This window comes from Equus przewalskii, chromosome X (assembly GCF_037783145.1).
Source record: "Equus przewalskii isolate Varuska chromosome X, EquPr2, whole genome shotgun sequence".
In the NCBI taxonomy this organism is placed as follows: Eukaryota; Metazoa; Chordata; class Mammalia; order Perissodactyla; family Equidae; genus Equus; species Equus przewalskii.
The window spans coordinates 95,356,132-95,378,519 of NC_091863.1; the positions used below are offsets into that span (position 1 = coordinate 95,356,132).

At 41.4% G+C, this 22,388-nt stretch overlaps 1 protein-coding gene across 5 annotated transcripts in view; it reads left to right on the forward strand.

Moving 5' to 3' along the window:
* The window catches only part of DOCK11 (dedicator of cytokinesis 11), a 180,606-nt gene that overhangs the window by 78,601 nt on the left and 79,617 nt on the right, over window positions 1-22,388 (forward strand). For all 5 annotated transcript variants that reach the window (XM_070604660.1, XM_070604663.1, XM_070604664.1 and 2 more), the window contains 13 exons: window positions 286-408; window positions 589-665; window positions 3,302-3,486; window positions 3,578-3,643; window positions 5,381-5,473; window positions 7,525-7,648; window positions 11,499-11,620; window positions 12,135-12,221; window positions 13,859-13,948; window positions 18,908-19,026; window positions 20,545-20,614; window positions 20,695-20,820; window positions 21,937-22,008. In XM_070604660.1, the coding sequence (XP_070460761.1) occupies window positions 286-408; window positions 589-665; window positions 3,302-3,486; window positions 3,578-3,643; window positions 5,381-5,473; window positions 7,525-7,648; window positions 11,499-11,620; window positions 12,135-12,221; window positions 13,859-13,948; window positions 18,908-19,026; window positions 20,545-20,614; window positions 20,695-20,820; window positions 21,937-22,008 (1,354 nt within the window). The remainder of the gene's footprint in view (window positions 1-285; window positions 409-588; window positions 666-3,301; window positions 3,487-3,577; window positions 3,644-5,380; window positions 5,474-7,524; window positions 7,649-11,498; window positions 11,621-12,134; window positions 12,222-13,858; window positions 13,949-18,907; window positions 19,027-20,544; window positions 20,615-20,694; window positions 20,821-21,936; window positions 22,009-22,388) is intronic.

Sequence of the window (22,388 nt, forward strand, 5' to 3'; positions counted from 1 at the left end):
TGGATGAACATACCACAGCGTATTTATCCACTCGCTTGTTGATGAATATCTGGGTTTTTTCCAGTTTGGGGGTACAACAAATAAATTTGCTCTCCACATTCATGGAGCATGTGGACAGATGTCTGGGGATGGAATTGCAGGGTCATAGGGTAGATGTATGCTTCACTTCATGAGAAACTGCCAAACTATTTTCCAAAGTAGTTTCACCATTTTATATTCCCACCAGCACTAATTTTATCTTAATTTATAAAGATTTTAAGAGAAAACCTTCTGTTGCTGTTTTAGACCCATTTTCAAAGATAATCAAGGCTCCCTGGATCTCGACGGGAGATTCTCTCCCTTGTATAAACAAGACAGTAGCAAGCTTTCAAATGAAGACATTCTCAAGTTGCTCTCAGAATACAAGAAGTAAGTGTGTGGAATTACTTCAGTTAATCAATATAATAGACGAGTTATAATTTCTTAAAATGATGAATGAGTCATATATGGGAGAAACTGAATACTTAAAATTTTAAGTTTGAATATAGGGTAACCAATGTGTTTAGTAATCATAATTGTTAAAATAAAATATTCTTATTTTCCACCCAGGCCAGAGAAGACCAAATTGCAGATTATTCCTGGGCAGCTAAACATTACAGTAGAATGCGTTCCTGTGGATTTATCAAGTAAGAATTCATGTATTGCAAATAAACCTTAAGGGCCATGTGTGAATCTTAGTTTTTTTTCTTTTCAATATTTTTCTTGAGGTTCATATGGCATATTAGTTTCCTAGGGCTTCTTTTAGAAAGTATTATGAACTGATTGGCTTAAGATGACAGAAATTTCTCCTCTTGTGGTTCTGGAGGCTAGAAGTCAAAATGGAGGTGTCGGCAAGGCTCTGCTCCCTCTGAAGCCTCTAAGAGGAGTCATTCCTTGCCTCTTCTAGCTTCTGCTGGCTCCTGGCTATCCTTGGCAGCCCTTGGTTTGGAGCTGCATCATTCTGATCTCTGCCTGTGTCCTCACATGGCCTTCTTCTAAGAGCACCAGTCGTTGGATTTCGGGCCCACTCTAATCCAGTATGACGTCATCTTAACTAATTACATCTGCAAAGATCCTATTTCCAAATAAGGTCACATTCTGAGGTTCCAGTGGACATGAATTTTGGGGGCACACTATTCAACCCAGTACACAAGGTGAATGCTTACAGATTAGGAAGTGAGTTAAGTTGATTTTATCAGATGCTGTTTCATATATGATATATGATTATGTGAGTCAGTTTCTGCTGCCTTTTGCTTTGGATAAGTTTCATCAACTAAGGGATGAAAAAGGAGGAGAATTTCTTTTCTTGTCTAAAGACAAGAATCTAAGAACCCAGGAGAAAAATAGAAGACACAAAAGACACTTTGCAGGAAATAAAATGAAATGGCTAGTAAATATTTGAAAAATCTTCAATCTCAGTAATAATTCCACTAATACAAATTAAGACAGCAAAGATGCTTTTGCTCATCTATCAAATTTACAAAAGTGTTTAAAATGAAACTGTCTAATGCTGGCTAGGTTTTGGCCAGACACCATCACCTGTCATGAGTAAGAGTACAAGTTAGCAATAGATATCCATAGATGTCCATAACTAAGGCATTCCAATTCTGACATTCTATCTATCCATTTATTCACTGAATACCATTTATTGAGTAAACATTTATTGAGTAACTACTAGGTGCTTTAAAATTATGGAGATTAAAATATAGAAGGAGTGACAGACAATAAACAAGAAAACAAATAGACGAGTAATTTTCAGTCTGTGATTGGGATAGGCTGCTTTAAAAAAGGTGGCCAAGGAAGGCCCACCATGTGGCCCAACCAGCATGTGATGGTTGGGACTGTACATTCCACACTGAAGGCATCACATATGTGAAGACCTTGAGGTGAGAGAAAACTTGGTTTGTATGAATGGAAAGGAAGCCAGTGTGGCTCTAGTGTAGTGTGTGATGGGAACAAGGGAGGTCGGAGATGAAGTAGGAGAAGCAGGAGGATTGCACCATGCAGGGAATTGTATAGACCATGCTAACTCCTTAAAAGATTTGATTCTATTCTGAGTGCAATAAGCGGTCACTAAAGCATTGTAAGCAGAGGACTGGCAATTTGCATTTTAAAACATCTAAGGGTACAATGGATTATTCTTATCCTAAAGAAATAATATGAAATGTAGTCAGGAGTTTATGCATAAAGATGTTCTTTGCCGTCTTGTTTATATTGGGGGAAAATTGGAAACAACCAAAGAGTCCAACACTGTCAGACTGGTTAAGGCAGTTATAATACACTGCTACCATGAAACTTTATGCAGCTATGAAAAAGGATGTTTATAAAGAGTTCATGGAATAAGAGATCAATTAAAATGCCAAAACCCCACCCAGGATAAAGTTCTATGTATACAGTGGGATTTTTGTATTATTATATAAAACAGACAGAGAGGAGACTAGAAGAAAATATGCCAGAATATTAATGGTAGTTATCTCTGGGCAGTGGAATGATCACTTGTTTCTGTGTACCTTTTACTCTGCACCTCCAGATGTCTTATTATCAGTATCACTGTATTAATCAGAGAAAACCAAACCCAACAAAAAATACTGTGTCCTCAGATCCGACTCTCCCTTTGTCTTCCTTCTCCATCAGTGTGGCTCTGTAGCAAGGACAAGCAGTCTTAGAGCCCCTTAAGTAGATGAATAACCTTTACTACAGTGGCTACTTCAATAACATCTGGTTCTACACTATTCAGAGACTTTGTGTTTTTCATGTTCAGGAGTATTGAATTTATTATTGGTAACACGTCATGAGATCTGTAGTTTCAAAAGGCTTCCATTATTTCTTAGGTGAAAATTTGCACCTGCACCAAGTTAACTGTTTCAAAGTGACTAGCCACGAGCTAATTGGAGGCATAAATTTGCTGTTATTTCCCTGATACCAATAAAAACTTGCAGTGAAAGCTAAATTGCAGCCACAGGAGGAAAAATGTAATGGATTTCTTTGCAGAGTTTAAATTTGTCAAAATTATGATGTGTTATATTTGGCAAATCACTCGACTCTACAGTGAGAATGAAATAGGAATCCACGTCTGGTTTAAAGGGGTCCACTAAAATCGGCATCGGGCTACTCCATCTTGTCCTTTTGGGTTCTTAAAGTAGTTGTATGACTTATTGTCAGTCACTAAGAATTCTGTTTGTTAAGTCACTCTTTGAGAACACAATCCATGTATATTTTTATAAATGCAGGAATGTGTTCATGATTGTTAAATTGTATTATCTTTGCCTGTTTTCTTCTGTAGATTGTATTACTTCTTCATATGTGCCCTTGAAGCCTTTTGAAAAGAATTGTCAAAATATTACTGTGGAGATTGAAGAGTTTGTTCCAGAAGTGACAAAATATTGTTATCCATTTACTATTTACAAAAACCATCTGTATGTATATCCCTTGCAATTAAAATATGATAGCCAGAAAACATTTGCCAAGGTAAACAGCGTAAACTATACATTTTGGAGTATAAAATGTTATTTATAATCTTCTCATTTTGAGATTCATATTGAATGATTAATCATTTTAGGCGAGGAACATTGCGGTCTGTTTGGAATTCCGGGATTCAGATGAAAGTGATGCTAGCGCTCTAAAGGTTTGTTTATGACATTCATAAGCATGCATTTTTAGCAGAGAGAGACATTTTGGTACTTGACAGTTTCCTACACTTAGTTTAATTTGTTTAAATGTCAAAAATAAAATGTACCAAAGCGATAAATGTAATATTGTCTTTTCTACTCTTACACATTAATTGTAAGAATTAAATATTAAGAAATAACAAAATGACATAGGAGCATATATAGCTGTAAAAATGGGTAGGTTTTCATATACCAGATTTTTGCCTTTGCTCCACTTTCATTGCATCGCTCCACTGCCCAGTCACAAGGTCATTTTCTCCTGTGGCCTGATGGTTTAGAATGGTACCATCAGGGGAGTATAAACTTCTTTCTCCTTGAACCCTAAATGGGCTTTGAGCTGACAGAAGCACAGCATGACTGCTTTGATCTGAGATATGACTTGTGCTCTGTGACTGGCCAAATGGTGCCTCCAAACTTGGGTTAATGATCTATGAAAAGCAGAAGCTCAGTATTAGCTGATACAGCAATCCTTAAATACCTGTCACTTCATAGTGTGTTTACGTTTTCACTCTTTATAGCTGGTTTTTACTTTTGCTCTTTAGCCCATTAATCAGAGGCCTGAAAGAGAAGTCAGAACATCTAGCCATCACACAGTGTTTATCTTGCTCCCCACTTCTCTAGCTTGAGCCTAAATCAGACAGATGGATGGCTGGTCTTCTCCTCAAACCACCTAGGGAAAGAGGCTGCAATGCCCCTGACCAAGTCATTGAATGTAGAATAGCCCCTACCTTTGAAAAGAGATTTTTTTTTCCCACGGAGAAAACTAAGTTAAGGATTAGCTGGCTCAAATTAGGTATATTTTCTCTGATTCTCCCTTTAGCGGCAATGAGAATAACTGTTCCTTCTTCCCTATGCGATATCCTTTTGTATACTTAAAGATTCTTGGGTTACCTCTCAGCAGTTCCTGCAAACTGCCTTCAGAACCATCTTTAAGGAGAGTTGGCTGTGCGCTCACATGGTGTCTCAGTTTCATTTCTCAGCTGGCCTAGAGGCTAGCTCTCAAGTAACCGAGAGAGGCAATTGGTACCTTGGCAGCTGACTCCATATTCATCCTGTAGCTTATTAGGCCTCTGGAAGTGAAAAACTCACACTAGAAACAAAATCAGATCTTTCCATGGAACCATAGAAAGGCTTACCTTTATTTTATTGGTATAACAGAAAGCCAGTGACTCTTAAAATGTGGCTCATAAAGTGAGAGAACAGTAAGCTTGTCTGTGGCTTAATGGACTTTCAATTTTTAATTATTTTACGCTGGGAATGTGTCTGCTGGTTGGCTGGTTTGTTTTAACTCCTCTTCTTGCCCACTGCACAATGAGCATATAGCAAATGTTGCCGACTGAGGGGAGCTTCTCATGTTAAAAAATGCGAATAGCATGAGAGAAGTAGGCTTTACAGGACTGGTTGGAGAGGGTTTTCCCTTCCAAATGCTTAGAAGCGTTCAGCTTCTTACTGTCAACTGGTTTGAAATTGCATTTCTTTGTGATGGAAATTCAGAAGCAACCGTGCAGCCAAGTTAGACGATGTCTGGGGGTGTCTGGAGTGTAAATGATTCAGAATTTACAGGCTCATGGTGAGAGCCGGCTGAGCTTGGCCATGACCCTGTGCTCACAGATGCCTCTAACTCTATGTGGTTCCATAGCATCATGTTGAACGACCTGCGTTGAGAGTGGTGACTCTGTTTCCTTCTTTTGCAGTGTATTTATGGAAAACCTGCAGGGCCTGTTTTTACCACAAATGCTTATGCTGTTGTCTCGCATCACAACCAGAATCCAGAGTTCTATGATGAGGTAAAAACACATTCTGACATTGATCAAATGCAGCGGTTGCTCTTCTTTCTCTCTTTGAGGCATTTCCATCGTTTTATCTGCACTTTCAATCCCTGAATGTTTTGTTCCGTGAAAATAGAAAATGTCACGTTAGAACAAAGGGCCACTGCCTGCTTGGTACCCTTTCATGACAGTGGAAGATTTGCCCACAAATTAAAGGGGCTCTGGTGTGAGATAACCATGTGAGAAATAGACCCCAGGCTGAACCTAGGATTCTAGCCCCGGCTTTGACAACAACTGACTCTCTGACCTTATTCAGCAAGTCACTTCCCCTTTCTGAGTCTCCATTTCCTCAACCTTAAAGTAAGAAATGCAGAAGAGATTTTCTGAAGGCCCTCCTAGCCCTTTGCTTCTTGTGGTTCCACAGCCTTACGCTTACAGAGAGGGTGCAGCCTGTTTGTAAGCGAAGTGCTTCGAGAGACACAGCAGCACGGCTGGGCCGCTAGAATCCCACTGGCTACAGTAAATGCCTTGGTGAAACGTGGACAGAGAGGACTGGGCTGCTCTCCTGGTCTCTATGCTCCCTTTCTCGGTCTACGTTTCTGACCCTGTCTCTGCCTCTTTTTCCTTCTTCCCACTTCTCTATCTCTACGTCTCTGTGTACTTCCCAGTGTCTCTCTTAGTGTCTCTGTCGCAGCCTCTTCTAGTCTGTACGTATCTGGCTTATCCAAATCTGCAGACTACCTTTGATTCCCACCTGTCTCCGTGGAACCTGGATGTGCAGCCCAGGCCAGAAGCTCTGCTGTTTCTGTTTCTCAGGCCTCATTTCTCCAATCTTGGCTTTGTCTGAAACCATCCCCCTGCTGTCACGATTTCCCCAGGTCCACGTACTGTTATATGAAGGCCTTATACCCCAGCCTTAGGCCTTGCGCATTGCTTTCTCAATCCAATGCCCCTAGTTGTGTGGGGGATGGGGAGGTGGTGCCTTGCGATTTTGCTGCCCAGGGAGAGAGTATGCCCATATTTATGTGCAGCAGAGCATTAGATACCCAGATGGTCTGGATGCTGTGAATAAGCATGCTCCATGATGAAATATACCTACAACAGAAATTAGATATAACCCCAAAACCATGCCGTATGTGAATGATAATTAGGCCAGATGTCCATCACCAGGCTGTTTAATATGTCCTCCTGTATAACCAATGCCAGTCACTAAAGAAAACTTAGTCATGTAGTAAGTAATCCACATTATCTTTAGGATGCCAGAATTAGACAGGCTTTTCAATCATTCACTATATATTGACCAGGAGCGTGAGTGGGGCGTGTGTGTATTTGCATGTGTTTCTGCGCAGGTACCTGCATGTGTGTTAAATCAACTAAATCTGTAATTTGTCTCCTACATACTTCAGGACTCATTATAAATCTATAATTTGTCTCTTACATACTTCCAGGAGGCAATACAAACATTCACTTGGGTTCTGATTAGAAAATTATTTGACATGCTTATATGGAAGTATTAATTTTTAGGATTAAATTCATGTGTTGGGGTGACAATTTTTATTTGTTCATTCAAGAGTAAAGTTGTGTCTTCTAAAGAAACTTACATGTGAATGCTATAATACCATAGTGACCTTTTGCACATTTATTTGTAAAGGCTTAATTTTTTTTTCATGCAAAGGAGAGGGCAATGACTTAGAAAACAGTAGCCTTTCAAATTCAGTGCACATTGTAGATAGATTGCATTCACTGCCTCAGATTGAGTCACCTAGTATCCTTGGGCTGTGAGGATGTGATTTTGATCCAATGTTTTAGAAAATCCTGCTGCAAAGTTGAATCCAGGGGAATCCACTGGTCTCTCCAGCAAAAGTAATAAATCACCCCTCACAACCCAGGAGAATGTTGTTGTCAAACTGAGACTGACCAGAAAAGCATTTGGAAGATATTTAAATGATATCTATTATTTGACCACTAAGTATGTCATTGGGAAAGTATGATGAATCTGAACCATAGGGGTGCCTGTCCAGCTTGACAATTAAAACAAGATGCTATGTGTGATTTTGCTCTCATTTCAGATTAAAATTGAGCTTCCCATTCACCTGCATCATAAGCATCATTTGCTTTTCACTTTTTATCATGTAAGTTGTGAAATTAGCACAAAGGGAACAACCAAAAAGCAGGACACAGTCGAGACTCCAGGTACGTGTGCTCTTGAAATGTCTGTCTCTGTGGCTAGTTAAAATGGTGTTATCTAGGATTTAACCTCTTTTTATCAAGCTACAGGCCACTTCTTCCCCTCATCAAAAAGTACATTTCTTTTTTTTTTTTCGTTGCCAATCTTCCTTTTTTTTTTGCCCCCTGCCTTTTTCTCCCCACATCCCCCCAGCACACAGCTGTACACTCTAGCTGTGGGTCCTTCTAGTTGTGGCATGTGGGATGCCACCTCCATGCGGCCCACTGAGTGGTACCATGTCCGCGCCCAGGATCCGAACCCTGGGCTGCTGAAGCGCAGCGCGCGAACCCAACCACTCGGCCACAGGGCCGGCCCCCAAAAAGTACATTTCTAAGTTAAAAAGTTCATTGGTAAAAGATGAGTTATATGTTCATTTCATCATCATTTCTACCAGATGTCATGTCTAAATACTGGCCAGTGCCCTTGGACTACTGTAAGCAACATATAGTAATATTGCCCTTCTCAGAGAAAAACACATATTGCGATGCAGTATTTTTGTTATTTCTTTTATATAGACTGACACAGCAACCAGAATTTTCCAGTTCTGCTCACTAGGAAGAAGGAAGTGAGCCCAGAGGCGGGGGCGTTTTCAAGCCTGAGGGAGATTGGGGGCCGCCTGGTTCTAGTGAGAGGAGAACAGATTTCACAAACTTGAATAAGCTTTGGTAGTGAAGCCCCAGTCCTGGTCCCATTCAGCAGGGCTTTAGGTAAACCAGTGGGAAGCATCCTTAGAAGAATGTGGAAGGGCCTGTGAATATGGCCTGTCACACACACTATAAATGTCAGCGTGCCCTGGGATTCAGATCCAAGCTAGCCTGGATCAATGTTAAATTCATTCATTTATTCATTCATTCAGCAAATATGTCTGCATATTTATTATGTACGGGATATTATAATAGGTACCATGGAGAATACAGTGGAGAATCAAACATAGATCTCATCTTAAGTGAGCAGATGATCTAGTAGGGAAATGAGACCTATGGAGACAACGATAATACAAGACAGAAGGTAGCGGTTACCAAGAAAGCGGCACGGTGAGCTCAGAGCAGAGCGAGTTGTTACTTCAGCTGGTAGAGGGACAAGTGGCCGGGAGTCAGGGAAGGCTTCCAGGAGGAGATGGTGTTTGGGGGAGGTCTTAAAGGCCACGGTAGAGTTTGATAATGCAACGATGGCGGGAAGGTGGAGGATTCCAGGAGAAAGGAGCAGCTGGTACAGAGGCAGAGTATTGAGGGGTATAGACAGGGAACCCCAAGTCGTTGAATATGACCAAAACACGGGGTGCTGGGAGAGAGGGATCATAGAATGTCAGGTTGAAAAGCAGGTGGCAGATCATAGAAAGCCTGTAATGCCAGGCTGTGGATTTGATTTTCTTCTATCACCAATAAGGAAATTTTGAAGGGTTATAAACACCAGTAACAGCAGTTTTGCAGGAAATCCAATCAGGCAGCAATATAATGGGTGAGGTGAGTTGGAGCAGGAAGGAAGGGAGGGAGAAACACCAGTTAGGGGGCTATTTCAAAAGTCAGGAAACAAAGGGCTCCACACTATGGCAGTAGCAGGGGGACGGAGAAAAAGGGAATCTCAGGAGAAGGATATATTGGCTCTGACAAATGATTGGCTGCTAGAGGGATGATTTAAGTTTAGCACTGAAGTTTCAAAACTGGAAAGAAGGTATTGCCAAGTAGCAGAATTGTGGGTAGTGTGGTCCTGTTCTCTATCCGTCTCGAAACTGCAGTTCAGGGCAGGGACCTTGAGGTTGAGAGGAAATCAGGCAGAACAATGAGAACCCATGAGAGTGCACCTCCTGGAAGACAAATTCCTATTTCCTTACCCACATCCTAGACAGAAGTGGGCAAGATGCTCAGCGGACCATGAGATGCTTATTCTTTGTGCCACTCATCACTTTTAACTGCTCATCCTTTAAGTGGCTTCACACCTTTGAGCCAGATGGTGCGTGTTTGACTTTGTACCTTTATAGCTTCCAAGTGTTCTGTGTGAGTGTTGACTGAGAGACACCCTTGGCCATGCTCGGATTAATTCCCAGAGCAAAAATGTTGGCCTAAGCAATGCCAGAGACAGAAAGTAGATTAGTGGTTGTCAGGGACGGGGTTGTCACTCCCGAGTACTTCTAAGGGGTATGGGGTTTCTTTTTGGGGTGATGAAAACATTCTGGAATTAGATAGTGGCAGTGGATGCACAGCTCCAAAAACCACTGAATTGTATACTTGAAATAGATGAATTGTGTAGTATCTAAATTATATCTCAATAAAAATTTCTATGAGGAAGGGTCTGGCCCCGTGGCCCAGTGGTTAAGTTCGCGCGCTCCGCTGCAGGCGGCCCAGTGTTTCGTTGGTTCGAATCCTGGGCGTGGACATGGCACCGCTCATCAAACCATGCTGAGGTGGCGTCCCACATGCCACAACTAGAAGGACCCACAACGAAGAATATACGACTATGTACCCGGGCGCTTTGGGGAGAAAAAGGAAAAAAATAAAATCTTTAAAAAAAAAATTTCTATGAGGAAAAAATGTTACCTAAGAAAAAGACATACATTTTCTTATTTTCTGGACTGGAAACCTTTTGTCATTTGTCTGATTTTCAGTTTAACTACTTTGACAGAGTCCTTTTGAATGGTTCTTCTGCTCATGTTACTTTCCCCTGCTTTTCATAAAAGGGGAGCTCTGGGTAAACCATTCCTGAAGTTGTGCTAGTAAAGATGCCCTTCAGGCGTGTTTTGGAGTTTGAGAAAGTCATTTAGTCTACTTGGAGAAAGCAACATATTAGTCTTCTTTTAAGAATTAAAGCATTTGCCAAATTAAACACGTGAATGAAAACATTCTAACCAGATTTGTGTTGACTTCTGTGTTCGCAGTATAAACACACGCATACGCACACACTCACGCAAAGAATTTTAAAGAATCAGAAAGCAGTGGCTTTAAAAAGTGCTCTCCAGCCAACAGCCTCTCTCATATGCCAAAACTCAGTCCAGGGCAAGGTTTTTTACAGCTGAGCTATAAACACTTAAAGCCCAGAGTAATCTCTATAATGGAAATACTGACACTGCTCAACTCGAGCCACACAGACGGCTCTGGCTTTTTCAGCTGGAACATGACGAGTTTTCTAATAGAAAGCCAAGGGGCTCTTTTGGGTAGAGCTATTAAGAAATGTAGAGACTGGAGAAAACCTCTCAGTGGATTCAGGTTGTAAACACTCTGTCCTGGCTGCATTCTCCTACTACACCTCTTCCTTCTGTAATCAGGAAAACTGCCTAACTAAATACTGCCCCGTATAAATATGGAATGTAACCTTGACTCATGACCTTAATCTTCCATAGTCCCTTACCCTAAGGTTGCCATAAGAAATTTTGGAACACGGTGATTGCTATCTGAGATAGTCTCAGATATGAGACTCTGCACTCTTAGGATGAATGAGAGAGATCTGAATCTTTAAAAAAACAAGTCTACCAAAAATTATCTCCCGAAGTGGAAAGAAAGTAAGGTTGATGCACTTTCAAAGTTTTAAATTGTTTTCATATATTGTCTCACTTTGATCTCTCGATAACTCTGTTAGATGGGAAAGACTGTGTGGTGGTGTTCGCGTTTTTATAGTCAAGGAAACAGAATAAATAACTTGCTAGTAGCCAGGCTGGGATTAGGAAGCGATCCAAACTCATTGCTCTTCCCCAGTCACCCAACACCTGGCCTCCCACGTGCAGACCTCCAGAAACTTCACCACCCTTCTCCCCAGCAGTCGGACATTTGTGTAGCTAATTGCATTTGTGATTTCATTTCTCATGGTTGATTATTGTCTTGGCAGTTGGCTTTGCCTGGGTACCTTTGCTGAAGGATGGTAGAATCATCACATTTGAGCAGCAGCTGCCAGTTTCAGCCAATCTTCCCCCAGGCTACTTGAATCTGAATGATGCAGAATCAAGAAGGGTAGGAAAATATCAGCATTTGTTGAAGTAATCATGGTTAAATGTTTAGAAGGTAGAATTCTGTTGGCCTCGTTGATAGTTTGGCCTAGTTGATAGCTACTCAAAGTGTGGACCGAGGACTGGTGCTGGTCCCCCACAAAGACAAGTATGGAAAATGAGTGTTCAGAAACATTTATAACAGTTTGATAAAGTAACCTCATGTCTGTTGATTCTAATAATAACTTTAAAAATGGGTGCACGGATTTTGTACATCTTTTAAAACAATTCACTTATTTAGCAATTCATTTTTATTGTAATTTATGAAAATATCAGCCTGCAAGGGATTGGAAATTCGGAATGATTTAGGATACACTTACTCTAAAGGCAGGTTATTTTCTCCAATAATTCTCTAGGTGTGAGGCTAACACACTTGTTTTTGAAAAAAAATGTTGAAATGCATAAAAGTGTGTGTTATATGTTGCTCATCTCTCCATCACTATGTTACAGAAGCTCAGGTCTGTATTTTCTGTTCACAGCAATCTAATGTGGACGTTAAGTGGGTAGATGGTGCAAAGCCTTTGTTGAAGATTAAAAGCCACCTAGAGTCTACCATTTACACTCAAGTAAGTTGCATCATTGGAATTTTGTCAATTTTAATACACGAATATATTTCTTGATTAAAATAGACTGTTTGATTCCTACTGCCTTAGCGAAGTTGTGGCCTGGCAGACTTTCTCATTAGTAATAACATCATTCTTAAGAATAATAACTCAAATTTTGTAATTCTTCTCAAATTACAAGCTCCTTTTATTCCCATTAACTGATTTGAGCCTCACAAAACTCTGAAAGGAATGTGGAGGCTAATTATCACCATTTTTTTTTTCTGAGTAAGATTAGCCCTGAGCCTAATATCTGTTGCCAGTTCTCCTCTATTTTATATGTGGGATGACACCACAGCGTGGCTGACGAATAGTGTAGATCCATGCCGGGGATCCAAACCTGGGCCACCGAAGCAGAACGTGCTGAACTTAACCACTAGGCCACAGGGCTGACCCCTAATTATTACCAGTTTTTTTAAAAATAAATCTGTTTTTGAAAGTTTTAGATTTACAGAAAAATTGTGAGGATACTACAGAGAGTTCCCATATACCCTATACCTAGTTTCTTCTATTATTAACAGATTAGTATGGCACATTGGTTACAATTGATGAACCAGTATTGATACATAATCATTAACTAGGGTCTGTACTTTATTCAGATTTCCTTAGTTTTTACCTGTTACTGCCCTTTCTCTGTTCTGGGATCCTATCCAGGATAGCATGTTACGTTTAGTTGGCACATCCCCTTAGGCTCTACTTGGCTGTTACAAGTTCTCGAACTTCCATTGCTTTCGAGGACCTTGTCAGTTTTCAGGAGTACTGGTCTTTTGTAGGATGCCCCTCTATTGGAATTTGTCTGCTGTTTTTCTCGTGGTAAGACTGGAGTTGAGCATAGAAATTTGAAGTCAGTGGACCATGGATGGCTACTGCAGTTTACTCTTAGCCTCAGCACTCATGAAGTCAGATGTCTGTAGGAAGCCTCAAGCACAGTTTGAAAAATCATGCTCCTTGGTGTGGCCTACAAGGTCCTTTTCAGTTCTGCCTGCCCACTTTACCATTTTATAGATGAAGAGACTGAGGCTCGGTCAGGTTAGATGATTTACCCAAGGTCACATAGGTAATAATTAGAAGAAACAGGTCAAAACTCAAATTTTATTATTGCCATTCCTGATATAGTCCATGCTGTTCCCCAAATAGTGTCTGTGGATTCCGTACAGGACAGCTGGACACTTGTCGGTGAAGTGCCGTGGTAAATGGGGCCCTAGATGCCTGAGACTATTGTTCTGGTAACTCCCTGCTGCTGTCTTTCCTTCACCTGTCAGTTCAGACCTCGGTTCCTGCTCATTTCGTTAAAATGTAAAAGCAGCCCGGCTTCAGAGACTACACTAGTCAAAAAAGGAATTACACGGGTGTTTGGCTAGTTGGGTGTAAAGTGTGGCCTACCCAGTTTTCTTAGGTTCTTGATGGTCTTGCTGCTCTGTGTGATGGTCAAGAGGACTATGGGACGTGGACACACATGTTGGTAGCTGCAGTTGCCAAGTCTGGGCATTAGAATACCCGGATAAATAGGTTTGCAAGATGTAGGAGGAGAGAGAGGTAGAGAGCCTGCGTTTGAGGGTAATGAGTCTAATTTCATATGGTTCTGTCCATCTGTTTTTCAGGATCTACACGTGCACAAATTCTTCCATCATTGCCAGCTGATTCAGTCAGGCTCGAAAGAAGTTCCAGGAGAGCTCATTAAATATTTAAAGGTAAATGAACAGGAGCTTTCTGCGAAAGGTTTGTTTTTCACGTTTTGCTGTTGCCACATTTTGATGTGTGGGGGGAAAAAAATGAAACTAACACTTTAAAATGCTTTTGACTGCATATCCTCAAGAGAACACTTTCTATGATGTACTTTTCCATTAAGTGGCTGTTTAGAAGCAGACAGCGGAGTTGGTACGTTAGGAAGAAAATGTTATAGCCAGAATTTGATGGCATACTTTTGAAAGTCTCATGAAAATGTTTATTTCATCTCCATAAATTGATTTTTCAGATCTTTTCTCTTCCTGCTGACTGCCAGTAAAGGTGCAGAATACTATGGGGAAAGGGCCAGGAGAAAGGGACTCACTTTTGCTTGGAATAAAATGTGAAATGATTCCCGTGTCCATGGGTGAAAGATTATCAAAAGGGTCAACTGAAGAGAAAGAAAGACCTGGTTTTGGCATGTTGCAAAGGAGCATCTTAAGAAACACCATCCGAATCCAAGACTGTTTATTCCCTAACACAGTAGGACTGATGTGCTCACCATAGGGCCTCCCTGACGATGACTGTTTCCTTTGCCTGCGCCTTTAGGAGGTCAGCCATGGCGAGTCTGAGGAATTTTGACTTTTAAATGAAGCCTACAGGATTTCCCCTTGGACATATGTTTTTACTTAATGATATTCTCAGGAAACAAGAATGTTCATTTCTTTCAGAGAAATAGTACGACATGAGACATGTATGGCTTCTGGAAGCATAAATTGAGTTTGTGTCCCAGATCTGTCACTTACTAGCTCTGTGATTGACCTCGGCCAAGTGACTTAGCTTCTCCAAGCCTTTGTTTCTTCCTGTCACATAGGGATAACAAGAATGCCAATTTGTAGGGTGGTTGTGAGGCTTAAGTGAGATATAGGGTATCCGCTGTGTGGTAATTGTTCATTCCACACTTCTGCTTTGAGTGTTTCTGATGGGCCAGGCATCATTCTAAGCATTGGGAATGTAAGTGAAGAAAACAAACAACATCCCTATTGTCAAGGAGCTTGCTTTCTTGTGGAGGCAGATGGACGGTAAACAAATAAATGAAGAAATATATCTATGTCATGTCAGGTGGCGATACGTGCTGTGAAGAAGACCAAAACATAGTGAAGGAGAATAAGGAATGATAAGAGATTCCTCTTTTAGATAAAGTGGTCAGAGGTGATCTCTCTGGTAAAATGACATTTGACAGAAACCTAAAGCAAATGAGAGTGCCAGCTATGTGGATTTTGGGGGAGAGAGCTGGGAACAGCAAGTGCAAAGGCCCTGAGGAGCTTGTGTGGTACATTAAGGAAAAGCAGGAGTTGCAGTGAGGCAAGTACGTGGAGTGATATGTCATCACACTGGAAAGGGAGCTGGGGAGCTAGTCAGGGATGGCCTCATGAGCCATGGTCAGGGGTTTGAATTGTACCCCAAATGAGATGGGAAGCCTTGCAGGGCTTTGAACAGAGGAGTAACTTTGGTTCTTAAAGTATCATCCTGCCTACCATATAGAAAATATGCCATTTGAAGGGTGGAAGCTGGGAGCTAGTCGATAAAGGTCACTATTATTCTTAATTATCATTAAGAGGTATAATAGTCATCTAACTTTCAAATCTTTTCCTTGGGTAGCGTCTAGAACCCCAGCTTTATGTGTGAATGCTTTGTCTGTTAAGATCTTTGGATTTTTCTTCCGGAGGGGAAGCTTTGTAAAAGTTTTAACAGAATGGAATGGAGGAGAACATCATTTTCATGTGCTGGTATTCTTAAAACGGAAAAAAGAAAGTACTCATATTTGTGTCTTAACGATGTGGAATTTCTGATATTTGTGACCTGTGTTCGCCCTCTAGTGTCAGTGAGTGAAATGCCATGTGATTACAGAAGCAGCCAAATTCCTGTATGGAATATTAGTGCTGAAAGGGGTTCTAGAGATTGTTTTCACAGATGAGAAATTGAAGCCTGAGTAGAGGTGACTTGTCTGTTGTCATTCAGCTGGTTACTACCAGAGATGAGTTGAGCCTGTGACGTGTCTCTTGACTCCTAGTCCCATGTTCTTTCTAGCAAACCTTGCTATCTATTGTCCCTGTAAATGACATTGTCTCATCAATTCATTTAACATCCATGTGTTGAGCTCTTATTATGTATTTAATATTTTCCTAGATGCTCTGGGGCTTGCCGAGAAGAAGAACTTAGGGTCATTGTCCATAGGGATCTTAAAGCCAATTGGAGAGACAGGGCACACATAAGTCAAATGACAGTTATGTAAGTCAGCAGGACAAATGATAGTCCAAAGCAACGCATGATTAAATGGCAAGTGCCTGATACAGGATATAGTGCTGAGAGTTCAGTAAACTGAGGAACCACTGAGACTAGAGGGCTCCCATCTTTATCTTACCCTTTGGCTCCTTATTTTATTCATTTATTCACTCATTCACCACATATTTATTGGGAACCTACTATGGGCCAGATATTGTACAGGGTGCTAGGAATTAATGCAGAATAATTCAGACAACATCCCTGCTCTAGTTGGGGTGGAGGGAGTCTAATTCAGTAAGTCACTTTAGATAGAGATGAGTGCTGTGAAGAAAATACAACAGGTTAATGGGATCTAATATGACCAAGAGTGCATTCTAGATAGAGGTGTCAGGGAAGGCCCTGTCTGAAGAGATGACATTTCAAGCCGAAAGAAGTGGATGAGAGGAAGACAGCCATAGGTAATAAAGCTGTGTACAAGGATAACAGGATGTTGCAGCAGGTGGAAACACCTTGTGGTGGCATGTTTGAAGGACAGAAAAAAAGAAAAGACACTGTAGCTAGAGCTCAGAGAGTGGCGACGGGGGGGAGGCTGTCATGAGATGAGTTTCGAGAGTTAGGCAGAGCGCACGGAGGCAAGGGAAGCCCTTGACAGCCTTTTGTTTGTGACGGTTTGTTTTGGTTTTAACAAAGGCAAAATGACGTTATCAAAATTGCCTTTGGAAAAGAACGCTCTGGCTGCCGAGTTGAAAATCAACCATAGAGGAGCAGTGCTGGTGCGGGGAGATGGCTTCTGCGTGGAAGGCCCGCCTTTCTTCTGTGTGACATTACTTCTCTTTTAACCTACCTCCTCTCTGAAGCCTTATTGGACATTCCCTGCTCAGTTGCAGAGTCGGTTGCTTCTTCCTTGTGCGTGTTGTGTATACCACTCTTGTGCTGTTTCCCTCTGGTATTGCTGTGATTTAGTTCCATGTCTTTTTCACCTCATAGTCTGTGAACTGTGGTTTTTTTTGATGTGCTTGGCAATTGGAAGTTCATTCAATATGCCTTTGTTGAATGAGTGAGCGAATGGCTTCACTGAAGTAAGGGTTTGAACCTGACTTGGAAGGGTGGCTAGGATTTGGCTAAAAACTGTGAACAGAGGCACAAAAGCAGGAATGTGTATGATATACTCAAGGAGCCGTCAAGCCACCAGTTTGGCCTTGTAAAGAATCATGAGTCTTGGCTAAAAATGTAGGTTGGGTTTTAAGTAACTTGGACCTAATACCCTAGGTCAGAGTTTCTCAACCTTGAGACTAGTGACATTTTGAGATGGACAATTCTTTGTTGTAAGGGGCTATCCTGTGCATTGTAGGATGTTTAGCAGCATCCCTGGCCTCTACCCACTCGATGTCAGTAGCACCCCCGAGTTGTTGACAACTAAAAATGTGTCCAGACGTTGCTGGATGTCCTGGGAGTGGGGGGCGACGGCAAAGTGGCCCCTGGTTGAGAACCACTGTCCTAGGTAATAGCAAGGCATCAAAAAAATCTCGGAGGAGGTGATCTGATGTAACCAGTATTTGAGGAAGAATAATTTGGAAGTGAGAGTTGGACGTATTGGGAGTAAGAAGAAACTATACAGAGACCTGCTAGAAAATTATTAGACTATTTTGGTTGTAGGTTAGGGGGTCCTGAAAAGAGGTGGTGGCAGTAAGAATAGAAGAGATGGGGCAAAAGGAAGGAAAAACTTGAAGGATAGACCATGAGCTCTTCGAGCTTGACATCTTGCCTTATGGATCTGATTGAAGAGAAGCTGATTGAAGAGGTTACTGTTGGGATGATTCAGATATAGATGTGCGAGTCCTGAAAAGGGATGGTGAGAGTAAGGGTGGAAAGATGAAGCAAGAGTATGGCAGCCTGTGAAAGATAAATACTGAGTTCCTTATTACAGAGACTTGTCTCGTCCATCTCCGTATCTCCCATGGCACTAAACAGTGAACTGATGTAGAAGGTGGTCAGTGAGGTTTGTTTTCTTCTTTTGGTTGGCTGGTTGGGTAAATGAGTGAGTGAATGCATGAGTGAATGAAAATGGAGAGAAAGGAAGGAAGAAGAAAGAAATTTCACAAATTTTGCTGCTTGTATTATTTCTATGTATAAGTGAACACATTTCTTCTTTTTGATGTTAACACACCTTATCACTAGAGACAGAATGTTAGCACTTTGAAGAAATGTATTATGAGGATGTCAGAATGCGGAACAGCCTCAGTTTTGTAGATGGTGCCAGTGTAAGGCCAACTATATATAGAAAAACACTGTTGAATCCCAGTTACCTTCTCGCCAGATTACCTGATGGCTCGCGTTTCCCTGGAAGACGCAGTGACTGCTGGGGGCTAGTGTGCCGGTCTCCAGTACCTCCGAACACATCCGGCCCCTCCTCGATTGAGTGTTGGTTTACCAAGAGTCAGCTGTCTTTATTCCAAAACCTGTTTATCCCAGTTAGACTTGTTATCTTCAGAAAAGCATTTATTATTAAGTAAACTAACAAAATCTTGACTGCCAAAATAGAGATGTGGATAAAGTAATTAACAAAGTCCCCTACTCACATTGAAGTGAGCTTATATTCTAGTGAATATGTTTCTCATTACTTAACTTTTTGTTGTTTCACCTTTGCAAGTTATATCATATTTCTGTTTGTTTTCATAACTAATAATGACTTATTTTAGTGTTTGCATGCCATGGAGATCCAAGTCATGATACAATTTCTACCTGTAATTCTTATGCAACTCTTCCGAGTTCTCACAAATATGACCCATGAAGATGAAGTTCCTATCAACTGCACCATGTGAGTTTCGGTGTTATCATACAAAGAAGCAATTTTTGTTTCCTTTTGCGTTTCTTCATTTTAAATATAAATTTATCTTCGAAATGAGAACCCAAAGTCAGAAACCTAATCTCAGTTTTCTCTAGTTTCATGCTTCTCACACTGGGGGACATGTATCCCCAGGGATAGATGGTACCAGAAGCCATGAGAGAAGCTTACTGTGTTTTCCTCGCCCAGGGCTTCTAAAACTGCTGTATGTTAGAATCACCAGGGGAACTTTTAAAAATATCTATGCCCAGACCACACTTGATAGCAATTAAACCAGAATCTTTGGGGGTGGAACTCAGCATCAGTGTTTTTTTGTTTTGTTTTTTTTAAGTTTCCCGGGCGATTCTGTAATGCAACAAAGTTTGAGAAGCATTGCCCTTGACCAGTGTTGTCCAGTAGAACTTTCTCCAGTCATGGAAATGTTATATATTTGTGCTGTCCAATATGGTAGCCATTAGCCATATTTAGCTATTGAGCACTTGAAATGTGGCTAGTGCAACTGAGCCACGTGTGGCTAGTGGCTCTCATATTGGACAGAGTGGCCCTAAGCCATCAATTTTTACTCAGAAGAATAAGGAATATTATTTTTAAGTGAAAACAAACAAGGATATATAGTAGAGTAGAATGCAAAACGCACCTGAATTTTGAAATTGAAATGGGAATCTCCAAAACAATTGTGAGCTCAGTGCTGGATGTTTCTGGCTGTGCTGCGGCTGCTGGTGCCAGCAGGGCTCAAGCTACACACACTTGTTTGCTCTTGTCTGATGTTGGGGATAGTCTGGTTGAAAATTTAAGAAGCATTGCTCTAGGCCAGTGGTTCTCAAAATGCAGCTCCCAGACCAGCAGCACCAGTATTAACCTGGGGGCTTCTTAAAAATGCTCATCGTTGAACTTCATCCCAGACATTCAAACTCAGAAACTCTGGGAGAGGGCTGAGCAATCTGTTACCTGCCAGTGGATTCTGGTGCATGCTAAGGTTTGAGAATAGCTGCTAGTCTCTTAACTATAAAACTTTCTATGAATTTTATATTGACTTTCAATTTTAGTTCGTATCATTATACCCGTCCTGTCTCCCCCTTCCCTTTTCCCCCCTCTGTTGACATGCTTTTCATTTTATTTTTCTACTCGTTTCCTTTTATTCTCGCTCGAGGGGATTTCAATATTTACCTTACTCGAGGTCTTCTCCCACTTAGTAGCTGTGGCCATACTTCACATGCATACAGAGGTTTAGAAAGGAGATGGAACATCTGGGTTGCCAAAATAGAATCTCCTTCTTTTGAACTGGGAAATCTGTTTTACAAGAACCTGAGCGTGTTAGTTGCTGAAATCTGTGTTAGACCCAAACTTCCATTCCATCTTACGCAATCATTCACCTTTGATTATTCAGGCAGAGTTAGGCATCTTTAGGGTTAGATACGATGGTCTGACTAACAATCAAACGATGGTAAGGAATTGGAGCGTGACATGCTGACTTTGTGAATGTTGTTTCAGGGTTCTCTTACATATCGTATCAAAGTGCCACGAGGAGGGCTTGGATAATTATTTAAGATCCTTCATAAAGGTTGGTGGAGTAAGCTTTCTTTCCGAGCAGTTGATTTTATGTGAGAATTTTGTCTGACGGTTCATTTTCTTTGTTTCTAGTATAGCTTCCGGCCTGAAAAACCGAGCGCTCCTCAGGCCCAGCTGATACATGAGACTCTGGCTACGACGATGATAGCCATATTGAAACAGTCTGTAGACTTTTTAGCCGTCAACAAGCTGCTAAAGGTAAGGAAACAGGACACAACAGGGAACAAAAGCAGCCAGAGACAACTCGTTGGATACACTCCCGTTTCAGTTCTGGTCTTTCCTCACTCTCTCCTGTGCCCCTCCCTTTCCTCCCCACTTTGCCCCTGCATCCTTTCCCCTCGAGTTCTCCGCGGGACCTTCCTCATCCTCCTCACTTCCTACCCACCCCCTGCCCCTGGTTGAATGTATAATGGATAGAATTGTGTAAAAGAAAGATAGACCTGGGTTGGAATCCTGTATCCATGACATAGTAGTTCTGTGATCTGGGGCCTACTGTTTAGTGGCTCTGAACCTCCACTATTTTTACTATTTCTATTATTAATGGTAGAATTGCTTTTTCAGGTATCTTAGGATATATCTGCTTGAGGCTTCTCTGTACCCTTCAGATTACATTCAGGCAAACACCTACGCTGTTTGGGCTGGTCTCAGGGTTGTACCAGGGGCTGGGTTGGGTCCCTCCCTGGGTGCAGGCAGTGTACCCAGGCAGACAAGATTCATTGTCTGTAGAGAATTTAACAGCAATAATAAAATAAATTAAAAGTTGATTTGTTTTAATCACTACACGTAGGCAATTCAAAAACGACGTCAGGGCCGGCCCAGTGGCGCAGTGGTTAAGTGCGCACATTCCGCTTCGGTAGCCTGGGGTTCGCCGGTTCAGATCCCGGGTGCGGTCATGGCACCGCTTGGCAAGCCATGCTGTAGCAGGCGTCCCACATATAGAGGAAGATGGGCAGGGATGTTAGCTCAGGGCCAGTCTTCCTCAGCAAAAAAACGAGGAGGATTGGCAGCATGTTAGCTCAGGGCTAATCTTCCTCCAAAAAAAAAAAAATGTTGGTGATAAAATACTCTTCCCCGCTGAGGCAAACACTCCCACCAAATGCCCTTTGTACATCATCAGCCAGCCCTGAGGTACTCTTTTACCTTTTACCAACATGATTTGAAGGTGTTCTGTGGGACTTTGAGAGTGAATTGCGATCACTTTAAAATGGGATTAAAGTTCAGAGACAAGATCCATATTGATTTGTCAGACTTTGCTAAGCTTCAAAGATTTGGGTAACTATTAAAGATTGATTTTTATTTATTTGTTTATTTTAGTACTCATGGTTTTTCTTTGAAATTATTGCAAAGTCTATGGCCACATACTTGTTGGAAGAGAATAAAATTAAGGTAAGTAGGCTCAAGAATAATATTTAACATAGACAAAGAAGGCTAATCTTATTTACAGGTAACCATGACATGCGAATCCTCTTTTATAGTTAAGGGTTCTTAGCCCTTCGCTTTTCAATCTTGCTTAAAAAAAAAAAAAAAAACAAACCAATGGGAGGCTGGTCCAGTGGTGTAGTGGCTAAGTTCGTACACTCTGCTTCAGCAGCCAGGGGTTCACAAGTTTGGGTCCTGGATGTGGATCTAGCACTGCTCATCAAGCCATGGTGTGGCAGCATCCCACGGGAAATAGAGGAAGATTGGCACGGGTGTTAGCTCAGCGACAACCTTCCTCAAGCAAAAAGAGGAAGATTGGCAACAGATGTCAGCTCAGGGCCAATCTT